This window comes from Vulpes vulpes, chromosome 11 (genome assembly GCF_048418805.1).
Source record: "Vulpes vulpes isolate BD-2025 chromosome 11, VulVul3, whole genome shotgun sequence".
NCBI lineage: Eukaryota > Metazoa > Chordata > Mammalia > Carnivora > Canidae > Vulpes > Vulpes vulpes.
Window position 1 is genome coordinate 70,743,056 of NC_132790.1, and position 26,152 is coordinate 70,769,207.

The following is a 26,152-nucleotide window of genomic DNA, read 5'->3' on the forward strand; positions in this document are numbered from 1 at the left end:
TGAGGCACTAAAGGCACCCGACCTGCTTGTGATAAATGAGGAGACTGAACAGAGAGGGAGGACTGTACAAAGTCACACAGAGAACCTGCGCCTGAGGCCCCAGCCAGGCTTTCTGACTTGCTACCTTCTCTCCATTATCCGGGCACTAATGAGTCAGGATGCTACCCTGGTATTCATAGTAACTCAGACTGGGAAGACAGCTCTGAGGTTAATGGCATCTAAAAATTACCACTGCGAGAAAAAAGCACGGTTACAAACGTCACGTCCATTGATGGTTGTAGTTAGCTTATTAGAATGCTTTTATTTTTTTTTATTTATTTTTTTTTTAAATTTTTTTTTTTTAATTTTTATTTATGATAGTCACAGATTGAGAGAGAGAGGCAGAGACACAGGCAGAGGGAGAAGCAGGCTCCATGCACCGGAAGCCTGACGTGGGATTCGATCCCGGGTCTCCAGGATCGCGCCCTGGGCCAAAGGCAGGCGCCAAACCGCTGCGCCACCCAGGGATCCCTTAGAATGCTTTTAGGGGAGCCTGGCTGGTTCAGTCCATGAAGCATCCTACTCATGATTTTGGCTCAGATCTCAGGGTCGTGAGATTGAGCCCCGTGTCAGGCTCTGCTTGAGTCTCCCTCTCCCTGCCCTCATGCTTTCTCTCTAAAATACTTTTAAAAATGGTTAATACTTCTTGATGTAAGGTCCTGGCAAAGTTAAGGAGGAGGCAAAAAAGTTTCTAAAGAACCCCACTTTAGGCCTACCACACCAGTTTCTGGAAAGGAGCCTCGAGAAAGCATCTTTAGGGTGGTCATGAGTCCACTTGGAGGTGCACAGTCCTGAAACCAAACCAGAGGAGGAGCAACATCTTGCCAGACCCTTTGAGTCTGCTGCTTCCTAAAATCCTGGACACAGACGCCCTCCTTGGGGCCACGGGTATCAAGGCAGATAGGATGCCTGGCAGTTTGGGGATGTCTCCAAGCCCTACATACCTCCCTACTTCCTGGAGTTAGTTCAACTTCGTTCCATTTCCCCAGGGTGATGCAGTGCTCTCTATGACTGTATTTGTTTCCTAGGGCTGCCATGACTAAGTACCACAAGTGGAATGGTTGTCTCACAGTTTTGGTGGCTAGGAGTCTGAGATCTAGCTGTAGGCAGGGATGTGCTCCCTCTGAAGGCTCTCGGGGAGGCTCTGTTCTAGGCCTGCCTCATTTCTGGTGGTTCTTGGGCTTGGGGCTATGTCACTCCAATCTTCACATGGTGTTCTCCTTGTGTGCATGTATTCTTTATAAGGACACCAGTCATAGTGGACAAAGGGCTCGCCCTACTCCAGTATGACCTCATTTTAACAAACTACATGTGCAACCTATTTCCAAACATTTTTTTTAACATATCAATTTTTTAACATATCAATTTTGGGGGTACACAGCTGAATTCGTCACAGTGTTCCTCAAACATTAGTCATTTTTAACCACCTTTGCAATTGTTCTCATGAATAATGGGCCACCTATTCTGTTATTTGCTACTAGCTCTTGTATCTTTACCTAAGACCATAATATACTATACCATAAATGGAAACCTAGTGTTACATGCTTAATGGTGCACATAACACATGGAATACATAAATATAAACATACAAATTGGGGCACCTGGGTGGCTCAGTTAAGCGTCTGCCTTCCTCTGGAGTCAGTTCCAGGGTCCTGGGATTGAGCCCTCTGTCAGGCTCCCTGTTCAGCGGGGTGTCTGCTTCTCCCTCTCCTTCTGCCTCTTCCCCTGCTTGTACTCTCTGCCTCTCAAATAAATAAATAAACCCTTAAAAAATAGCATAATAAATCTAAGTACATAACTATTAAAATAGGTGTCAATATATTCCCCCAGATAATTTTTGCATCCCTCTGGCTGAGAATGCCCTTTGGAAAACACATACCTCTAAACTGGATGGGGGCTGGGGAATGTTTCTAGAAATAACATCGCAAACCCAGAAGGCACTCTCAGCATGAGGATTTCAGGCCCTTTGATGGGGGGAAGCAGAGACAGGCTGTGGTCTATTGGGGCTTGGGCTGGAGTACGAGGTCTAACTACTCTGCTGACCCAGTACCACAGATCTGAGGATCAGAGCGACCTTACAAATCACATTTTATAGAAGAGAAAAAGGAGATGCAGAGAGATGAAGGCCAGTCAGTGCAAGGGCCGTGCAAGGGCTGGAACCTGATCCTCTGACTTTCCAGTGTTAACCCCTTGGTGCCGGTGCCTCCAATGGCCAGGGCTAGAGCCAGTTTCTTGGCAACCTGTATTAGATTAAAAAGGAGTCTGTGTTTCAGGTGCACTGTCTTGTGAGTGATGAGGACACACCAAGTGTTTTCAAACTCTTTGGCCATCATGCAACTTTATGAGCTAATTTTGATTTATTGTTATCAAGAGAAAGGTATGTCTTGGATGGATAAAGTTCTCTTAATTGCCCTCAAACTGTTTGCTGGAGAGAATCCTGTGTTGTTATGTTGGTTAACTTTTTTTGTGCGTGAAACTGTAGTAGTCACACATGGTTAAAATTCACATAATTCTCAAAGTATGTGATAAAAAGCTGTCTTTCTAATTCTAATTTATAATACCCCAAATCCCCTCCCTAGGGATAACTGCTGCTACTGTTTCTTCTATATCCTTGAGATCTGGAGGTGGAGTGGTAGCTTACACATAAGCACCGGTGAACTATCTGAAACAAATTTCACTGGAATTAATAACTTTGGGAAAAACCACTCAATCTTCACTGATTCCCATGTTTCTACCCTGCCCCTTATGTAACTCACATTCTTCCTTTTCTCATCCCCTTTTAATTAAATTTTAACCCTTTTTTATTTCTGAGTTAAGAACTCAGGCTAGGGAAGGCAGGCAGCTTCAGCCACTACCACTGGTTCATAAGGGAGATTCCGGGTGCACACATTAGGTGATTTTGGCAGGATGATAATTTGGGAAAGGAGAGTAGATGGGAAATAGCATTTATTCAGCACCTACTATTTGACAGGTACTATAAAATATAACCTCATAAGGTGAGTGTTTTATTTCCAGTTTGTAGACAGGCACAGAGTGGTGAGGAAGGTTATGTAACTTGCCTAAGTCTCAGCTTGTCTGATTCCCAAGCTGTCTTGGATGTGCTTCCTGCTGGAGTGGGAACTGCGGCAGGCCAGTCCTTTGTGTGTGTGTGTGTGTGTGTGTGTGTGTGTGTGTGTGGTGCAGCTCAAATGAACATGGTCTGGGGCAGATTTGGTTCCTTGTAGGATGTGCTTTGTCTTGATCTCTGTGGTCCTCCTGCAACTATACATGGTCTAGGGATGTGATAAACCCACACTGAATGCATGAGTTCCACTCAAAAACATAGAGTTTGCTGTGCTGGTGGGATTCCCAGGTAACCAGTTTTAGTGGGAAGGGGGATAGAGTTGATGTCTGTGAGAGATCTCAAGTGAGGGATTTAGTCATCAGAAAACAAGAGATGAGATCAAATGAGGCGGAGGGTGAGGAGACAGGACAGAAAACCAGGGATTGGATTCATTCAGTGGGTGCGAAAGGATTCCCACCTGAGCCAAGGGAGAAAAATTCAGGAAGGAGGGTTACAGCATGGAATGCTCCAGTCAGAAGATGAGCTTCCAGAGGATACTATTGGCTTTGATGATTAGTGATATTTGGGTGAGTGGGTTCAGTAAAGTGGCAGAAAGGAAGCCAGACTCTGGGCGTGTGGCCGTGGGGGTGGGGGGTGGGGAGAGGGGACAGAAAGAGGGAGAGAGAGACAGAGAAGTCCACTTAATGTTCATGTTCACCTCGTGTCTTGTTTCGGTCTACTGCAACTTTATGAGGTGAGATTTACCAGCTTCTGTTCTGAAGCCTGGCATTTCTCCCAAGAGCACCAGTTCTGCCTAATGAGGGCAACTCAAGTGAATCCACAGGAAAGAAAAAGGAAAGTGATATTTTAATTTTATCCAGTCTGAAATGCAAGGAATGTGCCTGCATTCTGAATCATAAATGTATCAATGCATTATTTTATGGAATAGAGATGTGTTCTGCCCAAATTGGCTGTGAAGTGAATAAACATTATTTTTCTACTGAATTCAGCTATAAAATGACTAGAAATCTTCCCATGGGGGTTGGGGGAAAAAAAAGAAGGAAAGAAAAGAGAAAAAGCAGAAACTTACTGCCAGAGGGAAGAGAAGAAATGACCACGGAGCTGACTTTGGTGGGCTTGTGAAGTGCAGAGGTGGCTCCGTGCTCTCTGGGGACTGATCCGTGTTGCTTCCTTCCAAATACCCCAGCTTATAAGGCTAACTCACATTTCCTCCTGCTTTGTTCTCCTTGTTTTCCATTTGAGGGGTTATTCAATCCAACAGAGCTGCATGCAATATTTTGCTTTACCTGGGTTTTGGTTGTATAAACCCAGTAATTTCCTACATCAACAACTGGTAAATTTACAATTATGTGTATCAAGTTTCCTTGGACTGAGAGGTTGGATCACACAGTGGTTTGGCTCATGAGCTTTGCAGCCACACAGATCTGGGTTTGAGACCCAGCTCAGCTATTAAGCAGTTACATGAATTTGGATCTATTAAAAACTCTGGGCCTCAGTTTCCACACCTTGTATGACTGAGATAATACTCATCTCAGGGGATTTTGGAAAGGGTTAAATTATATGTATACATATACATACATACATATTTATATAGTGTGTTCCAAGCCCTGTGCTGAATATTTACATAGTAGTAACTGGAGGTGATTATAGTGATAATGATGATGATTACAATGACCATGATAATACTAATGCAGAATCTTGTCCTAGTAGCTTTTTTATTCACTAAACACGAAATAAAAATAAGCCAACAAAGGAGAAAAAGCCCTGTCTAAATGTTCTGCCATAGAAACCTACTTTTGTTGCCCCAATGTACAGTTTTCAGCTTTCTAGAATTTCAAGCCTTTGTTTGACATTAGTGCTTCTAAAAGAATTTTACACCTCACTGGAATGCAAACTTTTTTTTTAAATCTCCAGATAAAAAATGCTACCATATGCTTGAGAACCCCCACCTTTGGCAAGTCACATCACCACCCAAGAATGTACTGCTCAGGGTGTCTTGTTTCTTTGTTAGTTAAACAAAATGTGGCAAGAACCCTGGAATGTGTGTGCTGGCCCAAGTGCACCTGTTTGCACATGTGATCATCAACAAAGTCACTCATCTTATGGGGAGTGGCAGGAAGGTGTAGGAGGAAGTGTTCAGAATCCTGACAAGGTCACTCCCTCACTGGGTGACCTTGGGCAAGTTATTTAACCTTTCTGTGTCTGTTTCCTCACCTGTGCACTGGGCGGTGGTGGGGGGTGGTGCGGATTATGTCTCTCCTATAGGGCTTATCCTAGGGATAAAGGTGAGGGAAGGATTTCTATGTAAAGAACTTGGCATGGAGCCAGCACACTGGTGATTCCTCTTTTTCTCTTCTCAGGAGACCTGGTATTATCTTTACCAGTAATTCAGAATACAGATTACTACAGTTTTCAGCACTAGCAGACAGAAACAGTGACACACATATTTAAACTGCATGCAATCCCTGAACCATGTGGAGAGCATACTCTTGCATTCAAAATAGGAGATCTGTTCCATTTATAGTAACTGGACTATGTTGTTAATAACTAACCTCAAAGACTAATCATACAGTGAAACATTTCAATGCCGTATGCCTGTTACTAATCTGTAATCACCATTTTCCATCCTTTCCTTGCCTTTGGATCCCCGCTGCCAGGATGGAGTTCAGGATCGTCCTTTAATCAGTTCCTTGTGAGTGCCCTTAATTCTCTGGCCTTTCTCTCAGCCTCCTGCCTACATGGCCCAGCACAGTCCATTCCCGGTTGCCCCTCTGCCTTCCCCTGTGCCCCAGCAGCTGAACGTTGCTGGACAAAGCCATTCAAGCTGGATGACTGGTTTCTTTTAGCACAGGGGTCCCATCTCCCCGTGGGCGTTCCACACTGGTCACTTTCCCCCCCTCTGTGATGACCATTTCAGGCTTTCTCTCCTTTTAAACCTCCCACGTTCCCTCTTGCCTCCTGGAAGGTGACTCTGCTTCATTCTTTACTCAGAAAATAGAAGCTGTCAGATGGTGACTCCTCCTTCCTCTCTCCATTGCCAAAGCAATGATTTCCCTGTATCTGTACCAGCCCCTGGAAGCCTCCTTCCTGCTATGACAAAGCGCCCTTCCTACCACAGGCTTGTCGCCCTGTGCTCCATCTCAGTGCTGTTCCAACTTTAGCGAGCCCATGAGTCACCTGGGGTGCTTGTTAAATGCAGAGTCTGATCCAACAGGTCTGGGCCTGAGATTTTGCATATCTAACAAGCTGCCGGGTGATGCCAATGCTTTGAGTAGCAAGCCTAGATTCTTATCCCTTCATTATTTTTCTGGTCATTTTCATCATCCTAAGGAGGCTCTGGCATGTTTCATTTTTAAAACCCCTCCTTTGATCAAATCTCTCACACTACCATCCTATTTTATCTCCTTTCCAAACAATTTTTTTTTTTAAATTAAAGATTTCATTTACTTATTGGAGAAAGAGAGACAGAGAGGGGAAAGGAAGAGCAGAGGGAGAGGGACGAGCAGAGGGAGAGGGACAAGCAGACTCTGCCCTGAGCCCAGAGCCTGATGGGGGTCGGGGGTCGGGGCTTGATCTCAAGACCCCAGATCATGATGTGAGCCGAAATAAAAAATCAGATGCTTAACCGACCAAGCCACCCAGGCACCCCAAAGGGAGTTGCTTTGTTTTTTAGTAGGCTCCACACCCAGCATGGAGTCCAACACAGGGCTTGAACTCATGACCCCAAGGTCAAGACCTAAGCTGACATCAAGAATCCCACACTTAACCAACTGAGCCACCCAGGCACCCCATGACAATTCTTATTGAAAGAATTTTCTACTGAGGCTGTCTATAGCCATTCAAATTTTATCTCCTTTGTTACGTCTTTATTTTCCTTCTGATTTCAAAAGTAATACACACTCATGATACAAAATTTAAGCTTAACAAAATATATCACACAGAAACTAAACCCTTATCCTCTCTTACATAAGGCTTACTTACAATCTGTTTTTCACATTAAATTTTTTTTTTAATTTGGAAAAATATTTACATATAGAAAAGTACAGATGATGCTGTAACAGACATCCTGTGTTTTCAACCACCCAAAATGTGTTAACATTTGTCATAGTTATTGGCTTTATAGCTCCATAAAAAAAGAAACATTAGAGGTAAAACTGAAATCCTGTCTCCCTAGTGCTTTCCCTCCCAAAAGGCAGTCAGGCAGCATGAGGTTGGGATGTCTGTTTACCAGGCCCAGATCAGCTGCAAGTGTCAGGAACCACAACACAGCAGGGCTTAAAGATAAAACTGACTTCTGTCTGCATGGATGCCTGGGTAGGATGTCACTGTCCTTCAGTGCTCTGTGGTATCAGGGACATAGGCTCCTCCATCTCAGAGCCCCATCACCTTGCTCCCTAAGGTAAGCAGGTCCAGTTCTTGCAGTTCAGCAGAAGGAAGTTGAATTCTGGAACGGCTTTTACCTTGGAAACTTCTCCCTTATGTGAGTTCTACTTTGTCCACACTTCTGCTTATGGTCCATCAGTAATTCCAGTTGCTCTGTCAACCTCATAATTCCTCAGAATATTTCATCTGCCAATGGCATTTTTTTTACCAATGTTATTTTTAAAACAAACATTTTAAAGTAAATGTGTTAAAATGTCCTCTCTGGATATTTAAGTCAGGACAGTTGGTAAGCTGTGTGGTTCATCCACAAGGCTTGTTCCTGCCTTTCTTTCTCTTCCCATTTTACATTCATTTTAGATTATATCCTCTCCTAGAATCACATTTCTTCCCGTACACGAATTCCCAACTTCATAGCTACATCCTGGATACTAAGCTTTCCTGAATGTGTCTAGTATGCCCAATAGCCAGACATTTCTAGTTGGATGTATCCAAGGCACTTCAATCTCAACGTGTTCAAAACTGAACTTTTTCTGCTTGTTGTTGCTCCACATTCCCTTGGGTGTGGCCCTTGTTGACATGGTCACAACTGGCTCACCAGCACCACTCCTACATTCCAGACCATGGAAAGTGCAAAGAGGGAGTGAAAGGTTGCTCACCTTCCTCTTGCAGCACCTCTTGCAGGGGTGCCTGCAGCTTCCTCTTACAGGAGATCTGGAATTTGCTCCTTCCGCTTTTGTTCACTTCCTTTGGCACTGGTATTAGTTACTGCTGCATAGTAGGGCACTTCAAAACTGAAATCGATACCATTTATTATTGCTCACAAATATAAGGATCAGGTGGTGGACAGCTTATCTGGTCTTAGTTGGCTTGATGCACGCAACTGCTGCCAGCACTGGGTACATACAGCTCTGCTGACCTTGGCTGGGCTATCTGGGACATTAGGGTATGGGTTGGTCTGGGATTGTCCCAGCTCATCTCCACATGGCCTCTCATCTTCTGACAGCCTAGCCTGAGACTTATTTTCAAGGCATGGAAGGGTTCCAAGAGAGGTGGGAAGTGTTCATGGCTCCTGGAGACCCAGACTTGAAACCAGCACAAGATTACTTCCACCAGTCTATTGGCTAAAGCAAGCTGAGGCCAGCTCTGATTCAAGGGGTGAAGAAAAAAAAAAGAGTCTTTTTTCATGTTAGGAGCTGCAAAAATGTGGATACTGGTAGGATTGAGATTTGGGACTTTTTTTTTGTTTTGTTTTAAATAATGAACCTATCACAGGAAGACTGGGTAATTTAGTTTCTAGGTAGGTGGTCATGTGCCCAGCAAAAATTTGATGGTTCCATTTATAAAAGGAAGAAAGGGGGAATGGGAATTAGGGATAATTTATAGACTCTGCTTCAGAAGGAATTATAGTTCCCTATTCATCTTCCCTAAATGGAAGCTACTCTCTCAATCTCTAGATATAAATAATAATATTATCATTCTGACAAGATTTCTGTTCTTAACTAGTGCACAAATTTTTGATTTCCCTTGACTCTGGTGACCTAGCACTTACTCTCTGACCTCTTGATAAAGGTCATAAAACAAAAATAAACGTCATAAAACAAATCAAGTTAAGGTGCTTACAAACATTTGGGAGTTTTTTTGTTTTTGTTTTTTTCCATTTGCGAGTTTAATACACCTAGTCTTTATGCTATTTTGTAGTGCCCAAGAAAGCAGTATTTAAAGCAGTATCTAAAACCTATTTTTTCTTAATTGTACTCTGCTATTCACAAAATCCCAAACAATAACATTACTATTCCTCCAAAGTCGAACAGACCAAATCTGGATTGACTAGTACATCCTGGTATTTTATTACATAGCACTAAGAACATATAAGAATTTTGGGATTCTTCAAAAGGGACAGATGTTTTACATTTAAGTAAAAATGCACAGTCATGTTTGAATTTAAAGTCATTTCCTCATTATTGTTTGAAGTGAATGGGGTCTCCTGAGGATTAATAACAGCTTCTGGAGTTTCTCATCATAGGTTTTGAATAACTGTCCATAAGCCGCTTTAAGTCATGGTAGTTGGAAGCTATTTGGTGAACATAAAGTCGTGAGCTGTCAGTCTAAAGGATAGAAAGAGGCTAAAACTGTCCAATTTCATGGTGGTGGCCATCTTCATTTATTTGTTTGCCAGTAGTTTCAAGGGGGAGACTGAACAATGAAGAATGTTATCTTCTTACTTCTAGACAAGCTCAGCAGAGGCAGGCTGTACCAGAGGAGCGTGACCTCTTTCTGCCCCTTTGTACTGTTCTTGCAATACAGATTAAGTAGAAGAATCTGGCTGGGTGTTTCTCAGTGCACTCAGTGGCACCAACTGTAAAGCATCTGTTACTTTTCTGTTGCATAGCCTGACAGAATTTCTCAGGAGGTCTAAATTTCCTACAAATCAGGACGTGATTGTCATCCTGAACTCTGACCTCCCATCCAATTTTTAAAAAGATGGATGAGAGCCCAATGCTGTGTGAGAGTAGAGGATGTTGTGAAGGTGGAGTTAGGAATCACATCAGCTCCAAAAGATGCCAAGGTGATTGGGTAAGGTTTTTTCTGTAACCAGAACTGAACGCCCTGACACCAGGAGATCTGGAGCAGCTGGGGTTGGCTCCCACTTGGATGATGTGGATTTATAAACACGTAAGAGAGACATGATTACATGATCTCCTCCATTTTCCTGTGTGGCTCTGATACATTAAGAAATTTTAAAATTCAGGAATTTCCCTTAAAAAAGATCCTCTCAAAAAAGTGTATTATGCATAAGACTACTTCAGAGAAAGGCATACATATCTTGAGTCATGTTTGAAGATGTAAAGGAAGACTGCAGTTGGTTTAAATCACTCATATGCTTCTGAACCGGAGAATGAGTGAAGATGGCAGGGTGTGAGAGCCATAGAGAGTGGTGAGGATTCTTCAGACTGTAGAGTGTGCATCTAAGAGGATAACTGTACATCAGGGAAAACACTCCTCCTCCAAACTGGCCCTGTGTAATGCCTGAAAACTGATGCTAAAATTTAGTATTGGCACAAAAGCTGGAATGACAAACAGCCTTGGTTTGTCTCAGACTGAGGGGGGTTTCTGAGACATGGGACTTTCTGTTTTAAAACAGGCTAAATCCTGGCCAAACTGGGATAAGTTGCTCACCCTAACTCGTTTTACCAGTGCACATGGTGGAATGTGAGAGTGAAAAGAGCCTACTGAAGAGGGCATGTTCCAGGCTCAAGGAACCAGTCAGCTCCCGAGGTGTATGTGTGTACTATGAAGGCAAGACCTCAGAGGCCAAGCTGCCCTGAGCCCCTGAAAACGTCCACTCCAGGAGATTCCAGATCTGAGGTAGTTTTAAGTGCTATGATTCAGAATAGAGTTATTCCATATTCTGCTCAATTTCCTCTGAGGACAACTGCAGGACTCATTTAGGACACAGGGTGTGCCCCTATGGCACGAGAGGTTCTCCTCCACATACCAGAAAGCCCCATATAGATGGGACATCTTGACAATATTATGAAGCCACCCTGAAATAAAATGCATAGGTAAGTCAGGATCCTCTGGTAGGGCTTTTTGTACAACTGTTTTCAGTGTCACCTATGGACATACCTCTTTTTAAAACACAACTTAATTACAGAGACATATAAAAATCGCCATGCCTGGCAATAATTAATGGCCCCTTTTACTGTAGTCCTGAGATGCAGAGAAGTTCAGGGGTCTTCCAAGTGACATGTTTTCCATAGCTGGTCAAACCTTAATGTGGCACCTCTAAGATTAGAAGTGCTATTTGGTCTCCAATGTAATTAATATTAGATCCACAGTTCCTTTAACATTTTTTTCCAATTATTAAAAATGGCAAAACTCCCACTACCTAGAAACTGTATGGCACCTTGACTCTAAGACTGAATTATGACATTTCAATTCTACAGTATGATCTCATAGTTAAAGAAAGGTACACCTGGTTTTGAATAGCAAGGCTCCGGTGTCAAATGCTTGAGTAGAAATCTCACTTTGGTACCTTGATCATTGTGCATAAATTATGTCTGTTCAGGATGCTATAACAAAATACCACAGACTAGGTGGCTTATAAACAATAGAAATTTACTTCTCGGGATGTCTGGGTGGCTCAGCGGTTGAGTGTCTGCCCTTGGCTCAGGGTGTGATCCCGGAGTCCTAGGATCAAGTCCCACATCGGGCTCCCTGCAGGGAGCCTGCTTCTCTCTCGGCCTGTGTCTCTGCCTCTCTCTCTCTGTGTCTCTCATGAATAAATAAATAAAATCTTAAAAAAAAAAAAAGAAATTTATTTCTCATGGTTTTAAAGCTGGAAGTCCAAGATCAGGGTGCCAGCAGGGTTGGGTTCCAATGAAGGCCCTTTCCCTGGTTGCAGACTGCAGACTTCTCAAGGAGCCAGGGAGCCCTCTGGGGTCTATTGGAGTACTAATCCCAACCAAGAAAGCTCTCCTTTTATAACCTAATCACCTCCGAAAGGCCCCCACCTCCTAACACCATTACTTTGGGATTAAGATTTCAACATATAAATTATGGGGGGGGGGGGGGCGGTGAGGAGAAGGATACAGATATTCAGACCTACACCCTGAAGGGCTATGCTGAGGTTTTATTATGTAATTTATGGCCTGGCACACAGTATATTCTGAATAAATATTTCCTTTCTTCCTAATTCCCAAACAGTCTTGTAGGATGAACTTCTAGGTTGACTCTAATCTTGGAATAAGAAGAAAGACTACTTCTACACTTGCAATCTTCAATGGATTCCTGTAGAAGAGATAAAGAATGTTCTATTTATTTGTAGTTTTATGACAAATTAAGGCCACAACCTTCTGAATTATTAAAGATCAATAAGTATCATTTCAAACTACTTTCTCAATGACCAGGATCCTGCCTCTGTGAAGGATCTGCCAACATTTTGTTTAACAAATCTATAAAATACTATAACTAGCAATAACTGGCATAGAAAGTCAAATATTAAGGTGCAAAATCACCCCTGAATTTTAGAAATGCTATCCCCATGATCATTAGTGAAATGACTTAAGCTTTCTGAGTGTTAAACTACTCCCAAATCTTACTTTAAAAACATTTTTGAAAACTTACTGGAATTGTATTGCCTGCTGTTATAGATTTCAAGTAAAATTACCATCTTATCTGTGATCTAGTCTTAACAGGCTTGACTAAGGATTTGTTGCTCTCTCCAGAGTTTCTCTAGGTTTCACATTTTGAAGGAAGGGTACATTTGTTTGTCATTAAGTATTTAAAGTTCATAAACACACGCAAAGAAATTTTAAAGACTTTCTATCAAATTGACATAAAATCTAAAGATGGCCCATGGGAAAGCAAACAGTGATTTGTGACAGGATTTTCTACTAGAACTGTTATGATCTCTAGCTCCCAAATGACACACATTTTTTAATCATCTGAAGTATACCTGGTTATGAGATGTAGAAGCAATATATTGGATATATCACTTAAAATGTGTCCAATTGGAGTTGACATTTTAAAAGAAAAGCAAACTGAATTTAAACACTGTCAATGAAAGTCAGTATTAATATCATAAGACCGGTTTAATTGGTCAAAAGCAAAAAAAAAGTTTAGGAAGACTGCATATTAATATGGCTCAGTGATTTTAGGATTGAATTTTTAAATCTAAATAATTTTATTTTATTTATTTATTTTTTAAAAAGATTTTATTTATTTATTCATTCATGAGAGACACAGAGAGAAAGAGAGGCAGAGACACAGGCAGAGTAAGAAGCAGGCTCCTTGCAGGGAGCCCGATGTGGGACCGGATCCCGGGTCTCCAGGGTCACGCCCTGGGCTGAAGGTGGCGCTAAACCACTGAGCCACCGGGCTGCCCAATTAATTTTATTTTAAAAGAAAGAGATGTTAAACATACAGGTATCTGACTTTATCCTCCTAGTCTATATATCAGGGACTGGCAAACTACAACTCACAGGCCAAATCTGGCAATTGGTTGTCTTGATAAAGTTTTATTGGAACACAGCTATCTATGCTCATTTGATGTAGTCCCTTTATTTCAACCATAGAGTTGAGTAGTTGCAAGAGATCATATAGTGTTCTGATACAACTGGAAAATGTTTTCAAATAAAATGAACGTTAAAATCATTATTAAAAAGAGAAAAATACCCCTAGGAACTCTGGTTTAAAAACTGCCTTTTCAATATTTGAATAATATTTTCTTTATGACTTCTCTTTAACCACAAAAACCTTCATCTTTTGAATCAAGATATTTAAAATGTTTCCAATAAAGATTTTAAATTTGAATAAGAACTATTTAGAGGTGAATGACTTGCATTTGTAAGTCTCACTATTGAGCAGTAAAGATTTTCCTTAAATGAGACCAAGTGGTATAGTGAGCTTATAACTATTATTAGTGAAAGCAGAAGTTTCTAATATACCTTGTAACACAAAGAACCCTGAATTTCAATCAGCATGTCAGTACAGTTTTTCAAACTGTACCACATACAAGTTTCTTCTGCCTCGTATAGCTGCATACCTAAAATAGTCTTAAGGTCAAAGCCAGACAGACATACCTTTGTCACTTAATGTGTTGACCAGGGGGGTGATACAGTTGAGTTTATTTCTTCTACTAAAATTATGGAGAGAAAAACAAAACATACCTAAAATAGGCTGACGGGTAAAGCCAAATATGCATACCCTTGTCAGTGAATGTGTTGGCCATGAATGACGCAGCTGAGTCTACTTCTTTCACCAAAATTATGGAAAAAAACCCAAAACCAAAACTCGAGGGTGATCACTATAACAGTCTTAAAAGTAAAAAAGGAGAGAAATAAATTCAAAAGTGGTCTAACCCAATGATCAGCTCAGACTTGACTTTCACTAGAAGCTATTTTTGGAGTCCCATATTTTAATTGTTGAGTAAAGAAGGCTGTAACAGAAAAGATGTCTATGAGAAAGTCATGTCCAGCTAATTTGTACAGTGATAGTGGTCTGAAACAACTGTAAAGTCATCAGGTTATTGACAGCTGGAGAAATTCCACATGCTAAGCAACTCAGCTACAAAGAAGTATTAGAGGTCTAAGATGAAAAATACACTTGAATCTGTAATTGAATTAGACAAGCCTTGCTGGTCACCAGGACACACAGCAAACGCTGGGTTACCAGAAGTGCATTTATCAGCCACAGTGATTTATTGAGTGCTTTAATAATACAAGTGTACATCAACTGATCCACAGTCAAAAGTGGCAGGTCCCTAAGAAATTTACAAGCACTTTAAGTAAATCAAAATACATATTATTTTGTTCAATCCAACAGTCTTCTGTGTGGGGGACAGAAGGCTAGTGATAAACAGAGTCTCAGTAATGCACAGTGATTCTGATTGAAGCTTTTGTACAAAAAACTTGTTCCCAGTAGCATGCACCCACCAATAAAGACTTCAGTACAAAAAATTAACCCTAAGCACTACATTTAAGTAGAAATGAGATATAATTCTGAATTCGTGTTTTCCCAAAGATCACATAAAAGGAAAAAAAATCAAAATAAAACAAACAACAAAAAACAAAACCACACAGTAATACAAAGCTTTGTAAGAAAGCTCTTACTATTACAGATCCAACATTGTTTGCACTGAAAACAAAAGTTCCCATCCATGTTAAGGTGGGAAAAAAAAAAAAACCCAACCCAAATCTTTCAAGTTAATAGAAATCAGAAAAGGGAATAAATTGAGAAGGGGGTGGTGGTGGAGGGAAGAGGCAAGGAAAAGGAGGAAGAAGAGGGAGGGAGAAGGAAGGGAGTGGGGGGATGGATGACATACCATCAGAAAAAGGTTCAAAATTTAATAAAAATAAGAAAATAAGAACCGAGGTCTGGAGGGGTGGGTAGGGCTATTGATGCACTTGGTGAATGTGCTTGCACAGGTCCGGCGGGGGCAGCAAGCAGCAGGCCCCTATGTGGCATACCGCTTGGTCCACTGTCTGGCCATCCGGTCGTGCTCTGCTCTGTTGGTCATGTACTGTGTGGCAATGCTGCCCACCAGAGGGTCAGCTGGAAGGGAAACAGAGTCAAGAATCAGTAAATACCAGCAGCATTTCTTCTTTCGAAGCTGGGGAAAAGGAGTGTCTGGAAAGCTAGCCTTCATTCAAGGAATAGATGAGGAGATGGTGGGAAGTTGCTGCTCTAACTTGGAACAATGTCACTTTAGCAAAGACCCGTAAATGACCTGACAGTGACAGATCGCATTTCACACCAGCTGCCCAGAGTCATCTACCTGTGCTTTTACTGATGGCTCTTGTCATGCCTCTTGACAGGTCTTATTCTCTCCCTCTGCCCCCACTGCACACTCTCCTCCCCATGTTTTTAGGTAGCTGTTTCATGGAGAACTCTTTGGGAAGTGGTTCTGTTGGCCCGGCCAATTCCTTTACCCTGGGGCTTAGACCCTAGGGGGTGGCAGTGGTGGCACTCACACCCTTCAGTGCTTCCACTGGGGGAGAATTCAGGATCCTCAGCTGAACATGAGCAAGCAGCAGCCTTAGTGAGACCTACTGACACAGGGGAAGATGGTCTACTTCTTCCTCCAAAGGTGGAAATAGCAAAATCCATATAGCTCTTTATTATTAAAATACTGGTAGATATTAAATAATATCTAATATGTCCTAAACTTTAACATACTAACTCCATAAAGGTCTGAGGAACTGACACTTCAGGAACTAAAACACTAGGAGGGTGGTAAGCCACTTGCCCAAGACAGAGTAAGTGGCGGCAGGAGGCTCTGAGCCTGGAGCCCACACACTTAACTACACACTGCTTGGGAGATTGCTCTCTACCCAGAGAGGACTGGGGGAAAAAAAAATCAGAGCAATTAAAAATAAAGTAATTTAGGTTTCTGGGGGTCCCAGAATGTACCCCTTTCTCTCCATTCCCTAATTTCACTCCTTCCCTGATTTTTATTTCCTCTGTTTTTGGTGTTGAGAATTTGAGTGTATTAGAGCAGATGGATAAGGAGGAACCAAAAGGGAAAGGAGCAAAATTAGCAAACAGTATGTTAAAGATGAAAAGAGTAAGGAAGTGTGCCTATGGTCTAACGCAACCTATAACTTGGGAAGATTCTGGCTTAATAAGATACTCATGGTCATACATTCTCAATATTAGAGGTGCAACAGAAATACCATCTTTTAATGATCTGCAGAGACTGCTGCTGACAAAGCATTTCCAAGCCTTCTCTCCACAAGACATTGCTTACATTTTAAGAAACCTTGCTTATGTTTTCTTGGACTTGTGCTAAGGCTAGGCTTGATTATATTTATTCTAGGGAGAGGCTAGTTTCTTACATTCACTTATATCACAAAAAATTTAAATAGATTACCCAGTATGGGGGGATGGGGAGGAGGTTTGTTTAGAACTTCTGCCTCTCTGGCTACTTTGTGATTTTTCTCCTTCACTTTGCCCAAATGCTGAAACTAAAACTATCACTTAAACCAACTAGGTTCAGGGACGCCTGAGTGGCTCAGCAGTTGAGTGCCTGCCTTTGGCTCAGGGTGTGATCCTGGATTCCCAGGTTCCTTGCATGGAGCCTGCTTCTCCCTCTGCCTCTCTCTCTGTCTCTTGTGAATAAATAAATAAAATAAAAAAAAAAATAAACCAACCAGGTTCAAAAAGATTTAAACTAATAATACCAAATGCCTGAAAACTGGTTAAGATATTTTTAAGAACTGTGGTCTTTCAGTTCAGATTAAGTAATGGCTTTAGAGTCTAAAGTGCCAAAGAGAGGTCTGAGTCACATTTCTCTACTCTTGGAAAAAAAAAAAATCATCTTATTCCAATTTCTGGCAGTCTAGAATGCAAAAGCTTCAGTCATCAAGGTATCTTCAAGAGCTGAAGTCTACATCATTCAAGACAAGTGTTTAATTGAACATGATCTTTATTAGTGAAATGCACTGAAGATCCATCTGTGCTTTCCTCCTTTTTTTTTTTTTAAAGATTTTATTTATTTATTCATGAGAGACACAGAGAGGCAGAGACACAGGCAGAGGGAGAAGCAGGCTCCTCGAAGGGAGCTCAATGACAGACTCGATTCCTGGACTAGAATCATGCTCTGAGCTGACTCACTGATTGAGGTAAAGGACAGGCTTACTGTCTGAATGACCAGTGACATTCATGTTCTGCCTCAAATTGTATTCTCACAGTGTGGGCATTATGGGGAATAAGATAGGTCTGTCATTTCAGCTCAAAGGAGGAAGAAGGGGACAGATGAAGGATAGGGAACAGGAAGCTGTGTGTGGGAAAAGGTGTTACAATCAGGTGTTAATACTATTTCAGTAGGAGAAGAAGGGGGGAAATCTTAAAGCAAGTTAGAGCACTGAGAGAACTGACATGCATTATGTAAAGTTTTTTTCTATGCTTAAACAATTAACATTAGATTTCTTTCGGAGTTCCTTTTACCTTGCCAAGTTTGACTATAAAAATATTATTTTTCCACTTGTAAAAATTTACATGCTAACTATAAAAGCAATAATTAATAAAAACCACTTCAAACAATACACAAGACTGAAAACTGTAGGTGAAGACCATCTGTAAATTTACTCAGAAGTACTGTTAACATTTTGCCTTAGTATCTTTCTGGGCTACTTCTCTAAACACACAATTTAAAAAAGATGAATTTATTTTATTTTATTTTATTTTATTTTATTTTATTTTATTTTATTTTATTTTATTTTATTTTATTTATTTATGATAGTCACAGAGAGAGAGAGAGAGAGAGAGAGAGAGAGAGAGGCAGAGACATAGGCAGAGGGAGAAGCAGGCTCCATGCACAGGGAGCCTGATGTGGGATTCGATCCCGGGTCTCCAGGATCGCGCCCTGGGCCAAAGGCAAGCGCCGAACCACTGCGCCACCCAGGGATCCCAAAAAAGATGAATTTATAGTCTGCTTTTGTAATGCTGTAAAAACTTTTTATATCAATAATTACAAATCTACTTCATCATTTTAAATATTCACCTGAATAACCAAATTCTTGTTTAGAGACCTTTGGATTCTTACCAATTTTTGGCTTTATAAAAAACGCTGTGAGGAACAGTACTGTGCATACACTTTGACAAATTTATGCAGATCTGAAATTCGTTTAAAAGTATAAATGAATAACATAAAAATAGAAAATGAAGGAATTGAAAAACATGTGTTATTAACCAATTCTCAATGATAAAATGTTTTGCTGAATAGAAGAAAGTTAAGATTGTAGGTTAATGAATCAAAACTATATAATATAGGGGTGCCTAGCGGCTTGGTTGAGCAGCTGGCTCTTGATTTAGGCTCAGGTCATGATCTTGGGGTCCTGGGATTAAGCTCTGCACTGGGCTCCATGCTCAGTAGGGAGTCTGCTTGAGGATTCTCTCTCTTCCTCTGCCCCTCCCCGTTTGTGTTCTCTCAAATAAATAAATCTTTTAAAAAAAAGTAAAGATAAAAACCATTAAAAAAAAAAAACAAAACTATGCAACATATATATGTAGCAAAATGACTATCACAGTGAATTTAATGGAATAAAACACTCTTTGTAGTGTATAATTACGAACCTAAGTAAAGATGAATCTCCTTACACAGGTTTCATATTTCATGGATAGAGATATGCCAGGGATGTAATAACAGTCTCCAAACATAAATTACTTGACCTTATTTCTCTAATATTTTCTTTCTAAAAAAGAAGGGAAAAATTCCCATCATTTTGAGTTTCTACATCGTTACTAATTTCCCAAATCTTCATTGATCTTTGATATTATCCTATATCAGTCTTCTTCCTCTTTACTAAAGAAAACCCACAAAATTGATCAGTGGATAAATTAAAATTTAAGTATTCTACAGTTTTTGCCTTCTTCAAAGCAATTATTTGAATTTTTGGAAGAGGAACATTTATGTTTATGCTTTGCAGCACAAGGTTGGATAATTTTAATCACTTAATTCTTTCAAATACCAATGCTGCATGTATTAAAGGTTCCCTGAGGCTGAGGAACAGGATTTCCAGCATGGATGTGAGAGTATATAATGCTCTTCATTAACTAGACCTCTAAACCACATCACCTCATCTGCTTAATAAAAATGCCTTCATTTTTGTTGACACAATACTAGCTAAGAAATACTAGCTTGAATGAAAGTACAAGACTGAAAGACAGTTGACAATAGGGTAGCAGCACACCTTCCTCTTCCCTCCTCTCTACTTCCTAGTTTCATCTCTGCCTCCCTACACAGTTCCAGGTACAAAGAGAAGCTGTTTACTAAATGCTTCTTGACTGAATAGCCATCCTAATTATTTGCAAGTGAGCATAAGGTGATCATACTGAGTACTCTGCTCCATGCCCTCCCTTTTTTTTTTTTTTTTTGAAATCTGTGGTCTGTGTACCTTTGACTCTAGAAGAGAATGGCTTAGACAAGTCCTGCAACTTCATCTCCAGGCTTCCCTCTCTCTTGGCTGGGGCTACATTGGGTACCCTGGAAGCCAAATGGGTTAAAGCTTATATAGAAAAGGTGGGGGAGGGATCCCTGGGTGGCGCAGCGGTTTGGCGCCTGCCTTTGGCCCAGGGCGCGATCCTGGAGACCCGGGATCGAATCCCACATCAGGCTCCCGGCGCATGGAGCCTGCTTCTCCCTCTGCCTGTGTCTCTGCCTCTCTCTCTTTCTCTCTGTATGACTATCATAAATAAATAAAATTAAAAAAAAAAAAAGAAAAGGTGGGGGACAGGAATCAAGTTTAAAGGGGATAAGAGCAACTGTATGGCAAGAAGAGGGTGGAAAAGACAGGCAGACTACTGAACTGCTGAGTGATTCTATTTGCAAGATCAAAGAATATTCTAACTTAGTTGGTAGGTGATATGGGAAAAATTACATGTAAAAATATTTGATTCTATTTTCTTAAGAAAATCTATATAGTCTTAAACAATCACAAAAATAGTACAGAATAGTGGAAAAGCATATGGGCTCTGGATACAGACTGCATTGGTATGTAGCACAGTTCCACCAGTAACTGAGTCACCTTGGGCAAATTACTTAACTTCTCTGTGCCTCAGTTTATGCAACTACAGAATGGAGTCAGTAACAACTCGTTAAAATGTTAAGAATTAAATGTATTAATTCTTGTAATGTGCATACAAAATTGCTATTATTTTCAAAATAAAGACTGGCAACTAAGTGTTCTTATGCTTTTACAAATATAAATCTGATCATCTTTGTGAAGGCATTCTCCTCAGATAAAAATCCAGAAGTCCTTAGTATGGCTCCCAAGATCTTTGATCTAGACCTCAGTCAGAAAAAACAACTTGCAGTTTCCTCATAAAACCCTGCTCTTTCATAGGTCTGCACTTTTGCTTCTGCTGCTTCCTTTGCTTGAAGGCTTCTACTCTTTTCTCAATATTTAGCTCAAGCACAGCATCCTCGGGGATGTCTTCTAGGAGCTTCCTAGCAGTCATAAGTGTCCCATTTCTGTTTTGTCTGTTCCTACCTCTGAGAATACTGCCTTTTAGTTGTCTGTTTACTTATCTCTATTTCCCACTGGACTGGAGCCTACACATTCATTCGTTTGACCAATATTTACCGAGTCTGTACTCTGTTCTAGGTACTGGAGAACAAGTGCTACACAAAATCCTGCCTCGTGGCAGGATTTCTGCCTGGCACTCGACTACATGGATATAAGTACAGATAGAAGAACAGAAGAAGGAACACACACAAAACAGCAACCATAAATAGTAGCTACTCCACACAGCATGTGTCCCTGTGTAGCTCTAGCATTTTAAGTTGGTTCATCACAGAAGTTTCCTCTCTAAATTTTAGTTATCAGCAAGTCAGAGAAAGGGACCTGATGGTGATTGTGACAGCTTTCTTTCACTTTTCTTTTTTTAAAAAAATATTTTATTATTGAAATTTATGCTTTGCACTTTGTCATTTTTGGATTCTTCAAGGCTATAAATGACTGCTTTGTCAGCGGTTCCATTACACCTAAGATTAACACTATTCTTTTAGCTACTCACTAAGTCCCTGGAAGCTTTCTGTGTGTCTGCCTTGTAATGATGAGAATAGCTCATTTTTGTGTCTTTCATGGAACTTTTCATTGATTGTTTAGTTTACCTTAGTTTTATTTAAATTTTTTTATAAGATGAAAAAGTAATTGATGCTCATTATAATAAACTCAAACAATAAAGAAGTACATATGACAAAAAACATTACCGTTTTCCCTCTAATTCCTTCCATCCCAGTACCTCTTCCATCTCAAGGTAACCACTGTTAATCGTTTGATACTCATCCTTCCATATATTTTTCTTTATGTTTAAATCAAATGGTAATCACATAAAAACCATTCTGCAACTTGCATTTTCCTCTGTAACAATACACTACACTTGCATTTCTAAGGCAGTACAACTATAGATCTAGTTCATTATTTTTAATAATTACAGGGCATTCCTTTGTGGTTATTCAGCAGTTGGTCATTCCTTTCTTGATGCACACTTCAATTTGATCTGATTTTTTGATCTTACAACTAGTATTATAGTCTTTTATAAATCGTTGAGCACATGGTTAAGTACTTCTGGAGAGTAGATTTCTCTAAGTAACAGAGAGCACACATTTTAAACTTTTGGTAAATACTGCTGAACTGCCTTCACTCAAAGGATGTACAATTTACCTGTTTCTAAATATTCTCAGCAACACTGCATTACCTATCTTTTAAAATTTTTTTTGTTAGCTTAACAAAAAGAATCTGTCATTGTTGTAACTGCATTTAGCTTGATGCCTTAACTAACATTTAACATTTTCTCATAGTTGTTCACTATATTAATCTGTGATTTGTTTGTTCATGTCTTTTGTCCATGTTTTTCCTACTAATACGAAGGAGCACTTTATACATTATAAATATTAAACATGAATTGAAGTTTGCCTTTGGCCACAGGATTCAGCCGAAATCTGTTTTAGTGTTTGGAATGCTGAACAGACAGATGCCTCCTTCAATGTCATTTCCAGCTTTACCGAACTCATGGAGATCAAAGATCATGTAAGTTACCATCATATTTATTTATCTTATTTTATTATTTTTTAAAAAATATTTTATTTACTCATGAGAGACACAGAGGGAGGCAGAGACATAGGCAGAGGAGAAACAGGCTCCCTCCCTGCAGGGAGCCTGATGCAGGACTCAATCCCAGGACCCAGGATCACGCCCTGAGCTGAAGGCACACAAACTACACTGAGCCACCCAGGCGTCCCAGTTACCATCATACTTAACAAGCTTGATACGTTGCATCATTTGTACTTAATGCTACTATCTGAATACCAGTTTTAAAAATATTGGTAAGCATTATGGCCAAAGATAAACACTGTGACATACAAGGAAATAATTTGGAACTGCTTTCTCAGGTATTCAAACAAATGTTCAAAGTGAGATGGAAGAGCAGCTACCATAGGTGAAAAAGCTGCTGGAACAAAATGGGTCTTAATATTGTCAGCTGCATAAACTAATACGAGAAAGGTAACAGCCAATGGCTGTTGTCAGGGAAAGTAGCACATCCAGTGATTGTGGAAAGCAGCAAGCAAATGTAAAAATATTAGAAATTAAAATGTGAGGGAAAAACCCTTATGTTTGCTTCTTAAATATTTACATAGTGTTTTCTTTAAGCACTGCACAGTTTCAGTTCATGCGAGCACTTCAATGACACTGCAACACCACTACCAGCCAGATTTTCCAGTCTGGGAATTTAGAAGGTAAGTCTTTATCTTTGTATCAGAAGAAAAGTAAAGTTTACTGATCTGATAGCAAAATCTCCATTAACAGTGACACACAATGGCATAAATAAGCCTCCCCTCCTAATTCATGCTTTTCATCAAGTGAGACAAATATTACAGAGGAGCCATCTAGTAGCTGGCAGTGGTGAAAAATTAAATTATGTCATAATGACAAACTTTAAATTTAAACATCCTGAATTTTCAGTAGTAAAATGATAATATTACTTCAATTCTTAAAATAAAATTTCATATTCACTGTTGTGTCTAAGAAGATCATTTTATGATAGGAATTATCAGCCTTGCTGAGGCTGCTCATTGATTTTAACACTGGCTGTTCAGTATTCAGCCAAAATAAATTTAGTGCACCTCTAATAACAGTATTTATCCATTATATGTGGAGGAAGTATTTTCTCTCAGTGTATCATTTGTCCTTTAACCTAAGTTTATAATGCCCCTTGCCCTATATAAGTTTAAAATTTTAAAAAGTCAATCTTTCCTTAACATTTTCTGGTTTGACATCATGTCTATTTAAAAGGCCTTCTTCATTCACTCCAGTGTTTTAGAAATATTCCCTTATATTTACACATAGTAACTTTTCTGAGCAATGCTAGCTTTATAATACACAAAATTCCTATACATATCTGGATCTGATTCTGTGCAGATGTTCTTTCAATAGATTAATTTGTCTTTTGCTTCATTGTTCGTCCTCCTTTTCTCACTATAGTTTTATAGTATGTTTTAATATCTGGTAGGGTAAATTGTTACCCTTTCCTACTTTTTTCCTTCACTATTTGAAGACTCCTAATCTTGATGAGGTTAAGACTTGGAGCATTTAAAGCTATTCCACCCCATGGGTATAGGAATCTTATGTTTATTTTGAAGAATGTTATCAAGATTTAGGAATATCTGAATTCCTCTGGGTCTACTAATTAAAAATCAAGTGAGTAGGACATAGTTAAGGTTTTTGTATTTTGGAATGCAGGGGAACCAGACTACTAATTATAGGCCTAATCCAAACCAGAAAGATTGTTAAGTACCCTGAGAAGACACACACAGACACACAGACACAGAGACACACACACACTTGTGTGTGCACGTGTGTGCACGTGTTTGTGAGTGTGAGACTGCGACTCAAAGTGATTTAGGAGAAAAATGATCATGTCCATGATATAAACCAAATGGTGGATATTAGTAAACTAGATTTAAATTTGAGAATGCTAAATAGAACTGCATACAATTCTAGAAAGATATGCTGTTACTCCAGAATTAATAACTAGTTAAGCTAAAAGAAGTACTGAGTATCCCAAATTCTAAAAAGACCATCAATACCTTCCATAGGACTTTTTAAGAGAAGATGAGCTGGCTCTCATAGCCCCAGATACCTGTCATAAAATATGGGAAAGAAAAGAAAGAAGGTTTTTGGGAAAAGTGAGCTACCACCTTGGGAGTGTGGTGTGTCGTGGAGGGGCTTCTCTTGTTTCCCTCCTCCTTAGCACCACAAAAAGGAGAAGAGGATGACTTTTCTTCTCTCAAGATCATGCAAAGGGGTAACAAAAGACCCACCTAGTAAAGACTGAGGTGTCTGCAAGAAGCAGACTGGAGTGTCATCCCTGGCCAGAGATTTAAACCAGGTATGAGCTGCTTAAACAGCTTACCTTCTGATTTGCTCCTTGACTACCTGATTAGAGAGAGGGAGCACCAAGGAAGTGGTCTGTCTATATTGTCCCTATCTTATCAGTGTCCTATCAAGATGGTAGCTCCCCAAAGGAGGGAACTAAGCTCCCAGTAACTAAGAGGCTCTTAGGAAAAATGCTATGTGAGAGGGGCAGTGGTATTCTGGAACCAGCTTGCAAACAATTTTTAAGTTTTTAGGAATTTAAATACAGCCATTATTAAAAATTAAAGTTAAAATTAATTATTTATAAAAAACTAATCTAATTTCATATTCACTGTTGTGTATAAGAAGGTCATTTTATGATAGGAATTATCAGCTTCACTTAGGCTGCTCATTGATTTTAACACTGGCTGTTCAGTATTCAGCCAAAATAAATTTAGTGCACCTCTAATAACAGTATTTATCTATTATATGTGGAGGAAGTATTTTCTCTCAGTGTATCATTTGTCCTTTAACCTAAGTTTATAATGCCACTTGCCCTACAATTTAGGACTTGGGTTTACTGTTTTGTTGAATGTCTGGAGTTGAGAAAAATCATGGATAAAATGCTAATAATGCAGATTAAACCTAAAAGTATAGCATGTCTAGAGTTTTTACATTGTGAATAGCATAAAAACTGGAGGATATACTCTTCCAGTATTTGAACCTAATTCAGCAAAGAAGTTGCTTATGACACTAACAAGTGAGATTCCAAGAGTCTTCATTTTTTTTTTTTTTTTTAAAGATTCCATTTACTTATTCATGAGAGACAGCGAGAGAGAGGCAGAGACACAGGCAGAGGCAGAAGCAGGCTCCGTGCAGAGAGCCCAATGTGGGACTCTATCCCGGGTCTCCAGGATCACGCCCAGAGGCAAAGGCAGGCGCCAAACCACTGAGCCACCCAGGGATTCCCTTCGTTTCATTTTTGTCTTAGTTTTTAAATGAAAATATCATCTATTTTTTATGTTAGAACTATACTCATTTGTCAGTTGCAACCACAGGATGGCTACAGATTTTGGTAAAAATCACGGACTCACTTCTGGGAGAATAAAATGACTAGAGGAAACTTACATTAAAGAGTACTGTATATTTTAATATCTGTAAATTGTGTGCTACACATTCTTTACATCAGTAAAATGTATAATAACTTTATGTATGTGCATATACACATGCCACATACCACCACTCCACTCCTCCCACTAGCCAGTTGTTAAATATTTAATGGAACACCACAAGAGAAGGCGTTATT

The 26,152-nt window shown here is 39.9% G+C and overlaps 1 protein-coding gene across 2 annotated transcripts in view; it reads right to left on the reverse strand.

The window, feature by feature from the left end:
• Positions 1 to 14,665: 14,665 nt before the first annotated feature.
• UBE2E2 (ubiquitin conjugating enzyme E2 E2) overlaps positions 14,666 to 26,152 on the reverse strand; it is a 358,437-nt gene continuing 346,950 nt past the window's right edge. For both annotated transcript variants that reach the window (XM_026006426.2, XM_026006425.2), the window contains exon 6: positions 14,666 to 15,541. In XM_026006426.2, coding sequence (XP_025862211.1) covers positions 15,444 to 15,541 — 98 coding nt within the window. In that variant the 3' untranslated portion in view covers positions 14,666 to 15,443. The remainder of the gene's footprint in view (positions 15,542 to 26,152) is intronic.